Raw genomic sequence first — 13,286 nt, 5'->3', positions numbered from 1 at the left:
AAGGAAGGGGAGTTGGCATAGGTCACATGTGACCTCCAGACCATGTTGGAAGAACATGGAAATGTGCTTGGGGAAAGCCTACACATTACTAGGTGAAGAGGACCCAGTGGAAGAGGAGAAAAGGGACAGATTTATCCATAGATTTTAAAGAATTTTTGCAGCATGAAAGCCACAAAGGTCTCAGAAACCTCGGTTACACATAATTTCTACCAACATAATGGATGAATCCAAGGAGAATGTAGACTTTGACTGACAGAGGGGTTGAGAATGTGGCTCAAACCTTCCAGGGGAAAAAGGTGAGGGGAGATGTCTGGAGGGTGGACCAAGTCTACACCAAAATCATCTTGAACTTTTACAAAAAAAACTGAAATTCATCCCTGTGTTCTTAGAAAGAGTAGTGGTGCTTTTCAAGAAAAACAAAAAAAAAATCCAATTTGCACAAATATGGGAGAACAGAAAAGTTTTATTAAAATAACAATAAGCAAACAATTCATCTGCATGGGGCAGCTGTTAGTTTCACAGGAAAAGGAGAGAACTGGTTACTTTGCAAACTGGTTGTTGTTGGTCAAAGATTTCCTACAGATATATCTGAATACACCAAGCATTATTCTCTTACCTGTTGAATATCTTTTGGGACTTTTGGCATTTCAGGTAGTTGAGTTCTGAAAAATCTATGTGCTGGAGAACTCTTTGTTCATAATGGTCAGTTGATAAGGAACAATTTGAGACCTTCAGTAAAATTATAAGTGAACAAGTTTTCATTCATCTAGAAGGATTTCCATTAGTATCTCCTTCTATAAGTTTAACTAATGGAAAGAATTGATCTTTCTAATAAACTATAAGGGTAAGATGATCAGCACCGTCTAGAGACAAAATAAGTGAGAAAAAGCTGTAGGGGAAGATCACCCACCAATCTAGAAAGAATCTAGAGGAGAAATCTTTTCTAGGGATAAAGAAAGAAAGATCAGGGTCATCTTCTTTGGTCTCCTGCATTCCCTGTTTTGGTGTCTCTGAGAAAGAATTCACAAATTAGGGAGCATCAATACTTTCTGCTTTGGAGTTTCACAAGTTGAGAATTTATCCCTTTCCTGTTAAATCAATCAAACATATACCAATTATCAATAGCAAATTTACTCTCCTTAGCCCTGAGAGTCTCAGAGAAAAAGGAGAATGCTCTGAGTTACATGGGGCAGGACCACCCCAAAATATGCAGGAAATATGACAGATTTTCATGAGGTTTAATCCTTAAACAGAGAGTAAATAGCCTGGAACCCATTAAGGATGATTTCAAGTATCTTATTCTGACTCAAAACATCATCTCTGGCTGTTTGCTGCTTTGAAACCCAGTGAGCCTCCATTTCTGCCAATTGCCTTTCCATTTTCACCTTCTGCTTTTGTTGTTCTAGTTCATCCTTCAGCTTTCTGATTTCCACTTCAAACTTCTGTTTTATCTGAGCTTTCGCTCTCTCCAGCTCTGCTCTGTAATTTTCTTGTAACACTTGGATTTGTTTCTGAATCTCCTCCTCGGTCTTCTGATACAGGCTATTCGTGTAGTATCGACCATTGCACTTGTCCACCACATCCTGGACCAGGGCCAGCAGCTGCTCCCTCTGGTTCTCCTGCTCAGCTCCTGTGGCCTTGTTGTTGAAAACACAGTAGCGATCTCTGAACTTGCGAATCAGCTCTTGGATGGCTGTAGGAGCTTGCTTTAAGTAATCACGGAAATCCATGCCTTCTAAGTCATCTTTCCGGGTGAATAAGAGAATCATGTGTTCCCTAGCTCTCTCTCCAAACATCGTCAGGATCTTCTCTGTGGCTTTCTGGTCTTCCAGCGTGTAACGGCCCAGTGGGATGACCAGGAGCAGAGCGTGAGGCCCCGGGGAAGTCAGCACCATGCAGCGGGTAATCTCCTTGACAGTCTCAGCAACTGGGACCTCCGTGTCAAAGAGGCCAGGTGTGTCCACAACGACAACTTCTCTCCCCTTCCAGGTGCTGCTTCCTTTCTGACAGTGCTTGGTGATGGATACAGCCGAAAAGCTAGACAGAAACACTTTCTCTCTGAGGATGCTGTTTCCTGTTGCGCTTTTTCCTGCCCCAGTCTTACCCACTAAGACAAGTCTCAGCTGGGAATCTCCAGAGTTTGCAAGCCCTGGAACATCAAGAAACAGAAGACCCGGTGTTAGAATGAACTTCAAATGTCTCCCCTGCAAGGCTCCCGCCCACTGAATAAATATTCAACCCTGAATGTTCATTGGAAGGACTGATGCTGTAGCTGAAGCTCCAAAACTTTGGCCACTTGATGCAAAGAGCAGACTCACTGGAAAGATTCTGATGCCGGGAAAGTTTGAAGGCAAAAGGAGAAGGGGGTGGCAGAGGGTAAAATGGCTAGACAGCATCACCAAATCAATGGGCATGAATTTGAGCAAACTCCAGGAGAGAGTGGAGGACAGAGGAACCTGGCAAGCTGCAGTCCATGGGCATGACTTAGCAAGTGAACAACAATAACAGATATTTTTCAGGATCCCTTTCAGCTTCTTATTTTGACCTTATGGAAACAAACAGCTCAGAGAGGAGGAAACAATGTGATTAAGAACAGGTCTCTGAGTTGCTACCAGTAGCTGTTCTTCATAAGATAGGTGATAACACAAAATTGACTATGCATATTTGACTTCCTAGGAAAGTTGAAAGTTAATATCAGAGCAGTAGAGCACAACAATTGAAACCTGAATTTAAACACCAAATCATCTACCAGCTCTTTCTGTGCTGGTATTTAGCAAGTCTCTGCATATCTCTGCAATGTGTCTATAAAGTCAAAGTCCCCTGGATTGTCAGGCATAGACCCAGGACCAGAGGGAAGGCAATTGACAATCACATGTGAAAGCCTGTTTTTCTGAGAAGGCAGACCTTGCCAGATTGCCCTTGAACTTAAGGGTCTGATTCCTGCATGAGGAATCCTATGTTATATTTACCCATTTCTGCTTTGAGACAATGCCTACATTATCCCACGTACAACATCATAGACACTGTTACCAACCCCAGGTTATTTTCAGAGGCATCACCATTCACCCAGGTCCTCAGACTAGAAACCTAGGAGTCACCCTTGACTCCCTTCTTTCCCCTACCTTCCAGACCCAACCCATCAGCATGTTCTCTTGGCTCCAAATCTGTTCGCCTGTCCCTGTTTTGAAGATCATCATTCCAGTCCAGATTCCATCACCACCCCTGGCTCAGCAGTCTCCTAACAGGTGTCTCCACTTCCACACTGTCCCTTTCAGTCTATTCTGTGAGGTGGGCTAATCTTTAAAAAATATCAATCAAACAGAACCAGAAATTTGCAGAAACCCCTCCTGTGATGTCCACAAAATCTGTAGTTAATCTCCATCTCCCACACACTTTCTGAAGAAGTGTTTGCTGCTCCCTGAATCCCTAGGGCAGACTTTTCCCCATTTCAGAACCAGAATCCCTGGATAAAAGAAGTAAATTTCCCAGTGCTGCAAACACTAGATATGGGATGGCTAAGATTTATCTAAGAAAAAATGTACATAAGAATTCAGAGTATTCTTAATACTTAGCCTCACAATAGAAGCTCCAACCTAAGGAGATCCCAGGGCATTGGTTGGCCTTAGAGAGAGGGTGTAGGAAATTCATGGCCTGGCAGTGAAAAGGCACCAAGGCCAGTGCCAACACTACAACCATTGGCCAATGCTGATAATGAATGGATGGCAACCTCTGAAGTTGGCAGCCATAGCCACAAAGGAGTCCATCTCTGCACTCGTGCCTCTTGGGAAGGTGAATTCTCAGCTCCTCTCATCAGGATGCTGAGTCTGTTTCTCCAACCCTTCAGTCTGACTAGGCCATGTGACTTGCTTTGGATCATAGGATCATGAAAACATGGTTAAGCAGAGAATCCAAAAGTGCTGACACATTGTGCTTTGCCTTCTCTTTCTGATTTTTGGAACCCTACACCTACCCTGGACTAGCCTACTTGGTGAGGGACACAAGGTCCTGTTATCCCTGTATGCCTGGCCAACCCAGAGGTTGCTGAGCACCAGACATGTCTGTGAGGCTATCCAAGATTATTGTGTTGTATCTTGAACCACCAGCCAAGCACCCACACATGAGTCAGTCTGGCTGAGATTAGCCAGGTTGGTCCAGACCCAAGCACAGCCCAAGTGACCACCAAAATTAAAAGCCAACTAAATGGTTGCTGTTTTAGGTTCCTAAATTGCAGGGTGATTTGCTGAACCAGCATAAGCTCAAATGATAGAATCTATTCCTAGGATAAAGGGTAGATGGAGGGTTATATGAGAAACGGAGTGATCAGTCTGTTGAGTGTGTTGCTTAGAGTGAGACCACTGGGAACAGGGAAATTAGGGGCCTGAATGTGGCATTGATCACCCCCCATTCCTCCTTCCCAGTCCTCTCAGGCTGAAGACAGGGGCAGAGAAACCATCTGGGAGGCCACAGCCCTTGATCCATGTGCCCACATGGCAGGAAGTACCAAAGAAGAAACCTCATCAAGCCCGGGAGCAGTCAGGGTATTGGAACTCTCCTCCTGCTCGCTGTTAAGCTACATCACAAGGAGGATGCGTAGAGGGTGGAGAGAATGAGAGAGCAGAGCAAATGAAGGGAAAATAAGAAATGTGGTTGAAGATGTTTTGCTCTTGTACAGGTTGGCTGGATGACAGGGCAGGAGAGTCCCAGCCCTCCCCACCAAGTCTGGCTGCCCTCCTCAAGCAGCCTCTCACCGTGGCTGGTCCTGGGTTCACTGAGGTACTGGGCTGCCATTGTGGTTTGGATTCCTGGGAATAGAGAGACAGAACTATGTTATGTCAGGGAAACGCAGAACAAACCAGAAACATCGACCTCCTGTAAACAACACTTTCTTCATAAACTTGCTACTCGATCTCTCCTCTATTTCTCAACACTTCTTAATTCTGCTTTCAGTCTCATTTTCAGACGTCATTTTTCTTTACACAGATGTTAGTGCTTCAAGTGCTTCCTTGGCGCTGGTTCTGGGTGCCCTTCCCACCTCTATTCAATTATTGCTCTGAATGCCATTTATATGTAGTCTGCAGCCTAGACCCTTCCCAGTGTTACAACCTTTTCCATCCCAGTCAAATTCTCCATTTGGCAATTTTGTGGGCATCTCCAACTGATTTGGACAAAATGAAACCCTGACTTCCATCCCTAGCCTGGTTCAAATTTCAGTAAGTGGCATCACAAAATGGCTCATGCAGAATCTTGGGGTCATTTCTAAAACATTTCTTTCCTCACTTACTCACAGTCCATCACCAAGTCCTATAGATTTTTGTTCCCCAATGAGGAAGTATCCATTTCTCCCCATCTCCATGTGAATCCAATCCTATCATTTGATTGCAATGTAGTAGGCTCCCAAATGATACTGTATCTTCAATCCCTCCTCTACTCAATAGTCAGAGGCCTTTTTAAAATTTATAATCGAAGGATAATTGCTTTACAGCATTGTGTTGGTTTCTACCAAACATCAACATGAATCAGTCATAGGTTTACCATGTTCGCTCCCACTTGAACATCCCTCCCACCTCCCTCCACATCCTGCCCCTCTGGGTTGTTACTGAGCCCCGGTTTGAGGTCCCTGAGTCATATAGCAAATTCCTATTGGCTACCTATTTTATATATGGTAATGTATATTTCCATGTTACTCTCTCTATACATAGTCAGATGCCTTTTTGATATTTGTTTTTTTTCTCGTTTAGATTTTCTAATGGATTGCTTTTGTTTTTTATTTTTCAAATAGTTGAAAGCCCTTGGAATGATCCTGAAGGCCTTGCACGATCAATTTGTCTCTCCCTCTCTCTCAAAAAGCTTTAATCATACTGTTCCCTGAATCCTCTAAGCTCCCCCCAGCTCCTAGATCTTTGAGGAGCACCTCCCCCTCCCCAGAGCACTCCCACCCCCACCCAATGGCCAACTGGTTTCTGCTCAGCCCTGAGGCCTCAGTGTTTTGTTATTTCTCCAGAGGGGGCCTCTCCACACACATCATCAACCAACAAGACAGGTTTGATGTGGAGTTTGTTCTAACTACACCCTAGAGTTTCTATAGAATACATACCACGATAGGAAGTGGTTTGATTTTTTTTACTGTCTCCTTGTAGACTGCTAGCTTTGTGATGGTGAACTGTCTGTGTCTTGCATACCCCATTATTCCCGAGGAAAAAAGCACAGTATTGGACAAAGCATGGATCTCAAAAACTATTTGTTTAATGAATTAATTGATTAAAAAAATACCCCACTGTTTCTTGCCTTCTCTGTGATTGAGCTTTATATCTCGCTTACATCTGGCTGTGAAAAAACTTATCTTTTCCTTGTTAAAACCACATTGCTCTTGAAACATTGCATTACATTTTAGATGCTTTCTTTTATCACTACCTACTAAGGTTGGGCAATGGAGAAAACCATTTGAAGAATTCTTAGCAGAGCAGATGTTAACTAGAACAGGCTGAAAATGCTATTTGCTAAAGATAGAGTCATCTGGTAGGAATGCATCAAATACAAATTTGAAACACTTTCTTTTGAAAATCGATTAGGAATAAGAGTAGGAAACAGCTTCTTATAAACTGGGAACTGAAATCACTAAATTTTAAAGAATTGGCTTTGCTCATAAAGTTGATGTTGGTTGTGGGCTTTAGGAGAAGGAGTAAGATACCAGAAATAGGAACACACAAGGTTTGGGTTATTTCTTAAAGTCTGCTGTCCAGTCTGTAGACTCTGTCTTCAGCATTCTTTAATGCTGTTCTGTTTATCCTAGTTCAGATATTAAGCCAGAGGCCTGACCTTGTCTACACACTGACACTGGATGGCTGAATTCTCCTCCTACTGTTTAAGGAACAAGCATCAGTTGGTCCCCTGCTTCTCTTGAACGGTAGACAGTAATATGGGTTGGCATCTCCCTCCTCCTGTCTTCTAAAAGCTTCTCTTCCCCAACTCGGGGTGAGGCCCAGGAAGAGACTGTCCCTGAGGAGGCAGGTCCAAAGGGGCAGCTCTGAGCAGAGAGTTAACTGGGTAACAGACTCACTGGTCCTGCTCTGCGTGCTGGTTTTGCAACAGGGGAAGTGCTGAGCTGTGCCTCTTACATCTCCTTGAGCTCTTCTCAACACCAGCTTCCCACAGAATGAATTCTGTCTGCTTGGTCAATGCTAATCCTGAAAACTTCAAGTTAAGTTTTCTAATAAATTCTATGAATGGTGAGAGGAATCATTTGTTTGTACAAGTATCCTCTGAGCCATCACCATGGAAAAAGGCATCAATTTGTAGGGCTTAGCCTTCAAAACAGATTACAGCCTAAAATCATCAAAAACAGCAAACAGAAACCCAATGAGAAATATATTCTGAGAGCAAGTTTGCAAGGAGGTTTAAGATACAGATCCAGGGGAGGAGTCCCCGTCCATCAAATCACACATTTCCCTCCCTCCCTCCCTCTCACCCCCACAAACACACCTCTTCCCTTACCTAGAAAATCTGGGGCCTGCTCCCTTCTCTTACTTTGAAGACAAGGCTGAAGCAGGAGGTGATGCAAAGCTATTAAAAGGAGGAGGCAGGAGGAGACAGGAAGTGAGGGAGGAGCCATCCAAACTCACCCCAAAGACCTGCTGCCCCTGTGATCATCCAGGAGAGTTAGAAGTCTTTGCAAAGATGAAACTGTTTTGTGTGGTTCCGTATGGTTGCCCTGAGCCACATGGGTTATTGAGCTCATGAAATGTAAGAAGTGTAATTGAAGAACTGAATTTTAAATTTTATTCCAAATTGTCTAATTGAAAGTTACAGTTGAATGGCCACACCTACCTAGTCACTACCATACTAGGCCATGCAGAGATTACAAAAGGGAGGGAAACAAGATGGGTCATGCTGTGAAAGTTGAGAAAAAACTACTGGGTCAAAACCAGAGTGCTGACGCTCAGAGTGTGGCCAAGATGGCAGGGTAGGAAGACCCTGAACGTAACTCCTCCTATGGGCACACTAGAATTATAAGCAGCAATGGCACCCCACTCCAGTACTTTTGCCTAAAAAATCCCATGGACGGAGGAGCCTGATAGGCTGCAGTCCATGGGGTTGCTAGAGTCGGACATGACTGAGCGACTTCACTTTCACTTTTCACTTTCCTGCATTGGAGAAGGAAATGGCAACCCACTCCAGTGTTCTTGACTGGAGAATCCCAGGGATGGGGAAGCCTCATGGGCTGCCGTCTATGGGGTCGCACAGAGTCGGACACGACTAAAGCGATGCAGCAGCAGCAGCAGAAAATAACAATCATCTAAGAACTAGTAGAAAAGATTTTCCACAGCTAAAGGTAAAAAAGAAGGAACCACAACAAGACAGATAGGAGGGAGTAAGGTCAAGACCCGCATCCCTAGGTAGGTGACTTGCAAATGGGAAGATAATCACAACAACAGAAGTTTTCCCCATGAGCAAGGGATTGGGCCCCACTTCAGGCTCCCTGGAGGCGGGGTGTCCTGCACTAGAAAGGTGAGCCCTCAACATATCTGACTTTGTTGTGTCATTGCTAAGTTGTGGCTGGCTCTTTGTGACCCCATGGACTGTAGCCCCTCAGGCTCCTCTGTGCATGGGATTCTCCAGGCAAGAATCCTTGAGTGGGTAGCCATTCCCTTCTCCAGGGGATCTTCCTGACCCAGGGATCGAACGCACATGTTCTGCATTGCAGGCAGATTCTTTACGACTGAGCCACCTGCTGCTGCTGCTGCTGCTAAGTCACTTCAGCTGTGTCCGACTCTGTGCGACCCCATAGACTACAGCCCACCAGGCTCCCCCATGCCTGGGATTCTCCAGTCAAGAACACTGGAGTGGGTTGCCATTTCCTTCTCCAATGCATGAAAGTGAAAAGTGAAAGTGAAGTCACTCAGTCGTGTCCGACTCCTAGCGACCCCATGGACTGCAGCCCACCAGGCCCCTCCGTCCATGGAATTTTCCAGGCAAGAGTACTGGAGTGGGTTGCCATTGCCTTCTCTGGAGCCACCTGAGAAGCCCCAAAACATGCAACTTTGAAGGCCACAGGACTTATGCATGGGAGAGCAAGAAGGCATGGAAAGCAGAGACCCCATTCTCAAAGGGCATGGACAAAAGCTCTCATGCTCTGAGACCCAGTGCAGAATGACAGAAGCCTGAGGGAGACCCATTTGCTGATCTTGGAGAGCCGCCCAGAGAGGCAGGAGGCAACTGTATATATATATTTTTTTTCAGGGATTGGAAGAATCAATATTGTGAAAATGTCTGTCACAATACTGTTCTACACTATCCAAAGTCATCTACAGACTCAATGCAATTTCTATCAAATAACCAATGGCATTTCTCACAGAATTAGAGCACAAAATTTTACTATTTGTATGGGGACACAAATGACCCTGGATAGCTAAAACAATCTTGCCAATAAAATGAACAACATGGAAGAAGTGGACAAATTCTTAGAAAGGTACAATCTCCCAACAGTGAACCAGGAAAAAAATCAAATATATGAATAGACCAATAACCAGTTCTATAGTCTCCGTATTGGGAAATCTAACCAGGTCTCACACTTGACAGGTGGGGATACTGGTAAAGAATCCACCTGCAATGCAGGAGACCAGGGTCAAGAAGATCCCCTGGAGAAGGAAATGGCTACCCACTACAGTATTCTGGCCTGGAGAATTCCTTGGACTGTATAGTCCATGGGTTCACAAAGACTTGGACACAATTGAGCAACTTTCACTGTCACAATAACTAATTATGAAACTGAATGTGTTATTCAGACCAAGAAACAAAGTCCAGGACCAGACGGCTTCACAAGTGAATTCTACCAAATATTTATGAAAATGTTAAAAAAGAAAAGAAAAGAAAATGTTAACAGCTATCCTTCTCAAATGATTTAAAAAAATTGCAGAGGAAGAAATACTTCCGAACTCATTGTATGAGGCCAGCATCACTCTGATATCAAAATCAGAAAAGATAACACACAAAAAGAAATGTATAGGCCAATATCGCTGATGAACATATATGCAAATGTCCTCAACAAAATATCAACAAACCATGCTGGGCTTTCACTCTAGAGTCACCTTCTGCACCTCCTAGATGGTGCCTGCATGCCACTCCCCTGCCCTGCCTGGCTGGGCCCTCCTCTTCCAGGGACCAGGCAATGGGTGGGCAAGGGGGTCGATGGGTTAAAGGGACGCTGGCCTGGAGGTGGGCTGCCTCTGCCCACACCACCTTATCCCCTCAGTCCCGCCATGGTGGAAGATGCTCCTTGAAGGCAGGTTGTATGTGGGTGGCCCAGAATCAAGCGGTTTGGAAAAGTCTCTTGACCCGGAAATCACAGAGAGCTAGTCCAAAGTAGAAGGAATGCACTCAAACTAGCTTGGCCTGAAGGTAGAAAGTGAGAAGAGAGTCCTGCACCAGTTGCATTGAGAGATGAAGAGCTCCTGTGTGAATTCGCCAATCTGATTTCTTGCTCAGGGAGGCTGGAACATCTATCTCCAGAAATGTCTTTGAAAAATAAAAAGCAAGATAACCTTTCATCTGAGGACTCCATTAAAGGGAATAACCAATACAGGTCTCATGTAGGATCCCCCCTGGAGCACGAAGAGGAATCACGTAACAACTTTCAGCAATTTGAGACCAATGATCAATGCAGACCTTATCCTAGGGTCCACTTGGAGCCTTAAGAGAAACCAGATACTAACTTCAGGCAATTTGCCACAAAAACCTACTGTTTCCAGTGCAATCCAACCAAACCCCAAAATATCATTTTTGGTTTCCTTCCTGTTTTGCAGTGGCTCCCAAAATGTAATCTGGAGGAAAACATTTTAGGAGATGTGATGTCTGGCTTGATTGTGGGCATCTTTTTGGTGCCCCAGCCCACTGCTTATTCTCTCTTGGCTGGCCAGGAGAATATCGATGGTCTACACACATCTTTTTTTGTTGGATCAGTTTACTTCCTATTGGGGACCTCCATCACATCTCTGTGGGCATCTTTGGAGTGTTGTGCCTTATGATCAGTCAGCTGTAGTTGACTGAGAATTGTACAGAGCTGGCAATGACGCTGCCCATGTTGCTCCTTCTTTGGGAATGGTTTCAGGTGGGAGCACACTATTAAGCCAGACATCAGGCAAGATATGTAACACAAGTAGCTGTGACAGTACGGTCACCTTTAAGGTTGGAGTTTTTCAGGCAGCAATGGGCTCTATCAAGTGGGCTTTGTTTCAGTCTCTCTCTCAGATGCCTTGCTGAGTGGATTTGTCACCTGTGCCTCCTTCACAGCTGTTACATCTCAGGCCAAGTATCTCCCTGGACTCAGACTCAGTTGGAGTAATGGTGGGGATTATTCATTAGTGAAAGTGAAAGTGTTAGAAGCTCAGTCATGTCCGACTCTTTGTGACCCCATGGACTGTAGCCCACCAGGCTCCTCTGCCCATGGGACTTCTCCAGGCAACAATACCAGAGTGGGTTGCCATGTCCTCCTCCAGGGGATCTTCCTGACTCAGGGATACACTCTGCATCTCTTAAGTCTCCTGCATTGGCAGGTGCATTCTTTATCACTAGTGCCACCTTGAAAGCCAAATCCCTGGAGAGCCCTAAGTAAATTTAAGAATCTGCCCAAGATGTGGTGCTTTCCTGGAAGCTCAGCTGGTAAAGGATCCGCCTGTGATGCAGGAGACTCCTGTTCAATCCCTGGGTTGGGAAGATCCCCCGGAGAAGGGAACAGCTACCCACTCTAGTATCCTGGCCTAGAGAATTCCATGGACGATGTGGAGGATTAGCCGAATGGATACAGTTATCTCATTTGGTACTGTGCTGTCCTCTGAACTAAGTACTGAAATAGCCCTGCTTATTGGGGTTGGTTTTTCTATGTTTTCACTCATCCTCTACACTCAGAAGTCAAAGACTTCATTGCTTGGCCCAACAAAAGAGTCTGAAATCTTTGAATCCATGTCTGCCTACAAGACCTGTCAGGCTAAGTCAGCCATCAAGGTTGTCCACTTTGAATCCACTCTCTATTACATGAACAGAGAATATTTTAAATCTTCTTTATAAACTACCCCCCCCCCCATCCAGTCTTAGTAACTTCAGTTAAGTTCAGTCGCTCAGTTGCGTCCGACTCTTTGCGACCCCATGGACTGCAGCCCGCCAGGCCTCCCTGTCCATCACCAAATCCCAGAGCTTGCTGAAACTCATGTCCATTGAGCCAGTGATGCCATCCAATCATTTCATAGGCAGCTCAGAAGAAGGTAGCAAAGAAAAATATCAAAAGGGAAATAGCCGCTCTCAGGGAATCCAGGATGAAGTTTCAGTGTGACTCTTCCATGATTCCTTAGAGTTCCACACCATCGTGACTGACTGCAGTGCAATACAGCTTTTAGATCCAGCAGGGATCCACATGACGAAAGAAGTTCTCAGGGTTTATGAAGCCTTTGGCATCCAGGTTCTGCTGGCTAAGTGCAATCCTTCTGTGAGGGACTCCCTGGCCCAGGGAGAGTACTGGAGAAAAGAAGAGGAAAATCTCTTTTACAGTATATGTGAAGAATGACTTTTGCAGAAGACTCTCCAAATTTGAAAGATATGTATGTTCCAATGGTCTGAGCTTTTCCAGTGATTGAGAAAGTAGATGGAAGGAAGGAATGCTGTCTAGCCAGTTGTTTAAAAGTTCAGGTGTGCAGCATTTTGTACCGTGGACCTGGAAATTGTCCCCCCCCCCACCCCCCCGGAGACTTTGGCCTTTTGGCTGGACAGAACTATGCCTTTGAAGCTGATGGCCATCGTTGATACATAAATGCAGCAGAGCTTTTAGTTAGGCAGAATCAAAAAGAAGAAACTACTGAGGTTTTCAGCTTTCTTGCACATATGGAATTAAATGAGTATCTGTTGAATTGAACTGTAGTTCAGTTCAGTGGCTCAGTCATGTCCGACTCTTTGTTACCCCATGTATCGCAGCACACCAGGCCTCCCTGTCCATCACCAACTCCCGGAGTTCACTCAGACTCACGTCCATCGAGTCAGTGATGCCATCCAGCCATCTCATCCTGTCGTCCCCTTCTCCTCCTGCCCCCAATCCCTCCCAGCATCAGAGTCTTTTCCAATGAGTCAACTCTTGGCATGAGGTGGCCAAAGTACTGGAGTTTTCAGCTTTAGCATCATTCCTTCCAAAGAACACCCAGGACTGATCTCCTTTAGAATGGACTGGTTGGATCTCCTTGCAGTCCAAGGGACTCTCAAGAGTCTTCTCCAACTGTTGAGTAGCCCCCAGATTTAATGACCATCTT

The 13,286-nt window shown here is 45.0% G+C and overlaps 1 protein-coding gene and 1 pseudogene across 2 annotated transcripts; one reads left to right on the top strand and one right to left on the bottom strand.

The window, feature by feature from the left end:
* Positions 1 to 445: 445 nt before the first annotated feature.
* On the bottom strand, positions 446 to 7,624 carry LOC102390135 (GTPase IMAP family member 4). Of its 2 annotated transcripts, none has more exons than XM_025291781.3 (3): positions 7,492 to 7,624; positions 4,749 to 4,802; positions 446 to 2,149 (listed from the first exon to the last, which is right to left on the bottom strand). In XM_025291781.3, exons 1-3 carry the CDS (start codon positions 7,607 to 7,609, stop codon positions 1,239 to 1,241), a joined length of 1,083 nt encoding a protein of 360 aa, XP_025147566.3. In that variant the 5' UTR covers positions 7,610 to 7,624; the 3' UTR covers positions 446 to 1,238. The 2 variants fall into 2 exon arrangements, with proteins under 2 accessions (XP_025147566.3, XP_044802980.2); XM_044947045.2 differs by lacking the exon at positions 7,492 to 7,624 and adding an exon at positions 6,095 to 6,519.
* Positions 7,625 to 10,231: 2,607 nt separating this feature from the next.
* Positions 10,232 to 12,623, top strand: LOC102391141 (annotated as a pseudogene).
* The last annotated feature ends 663 nt before the right edge of the window (positions 12,624 to 13,286 follow it).

The sequence above is a fragment of the Bubalus bubalis genome, chromosome 8 (assembly GCF_019923935.1).
Source record: "Bubalus bubalis isolate 160015118507 breed Murrah chromosome 8, NDDB_SH_1, whole genome shotgun sequence".
Classification (NCBI taxonomy): Eukaryota; Metazoa; Chordata; class Mammalia; order Artiodactyla; family Bovidae; genus Bubalus; species Bubalus bubalis.
This window is presented reverse-complemented; position numbering and strand designations above follow the sequence as displayed.

Bases quoted from the DNA above. Each gene is read 5' to 3' on its own strand.
- LOC102390135 (XM_025291781.3), bottom strand. From the start codon at position 7,609: ATGGCTCCTCCCTCACTTCCTGTCTCCTCCTGCCTCCTCCTTTTAATA. The intron at 4,803-7,491 runs GTAAGGGAAGAG...CTCTATTCCCAG, and splicing joins GCAGGCCCCAGATTTTCTAG to GAATCCAAACCACAATGGCA. The intron at 2,150-4,748 runs GTGAGAGGCTGC...TTGATGTTCCAG, and splicing joins TGAACCCAGGACCAGCCACG to GGCTTGCAAACTCTGGAGAT.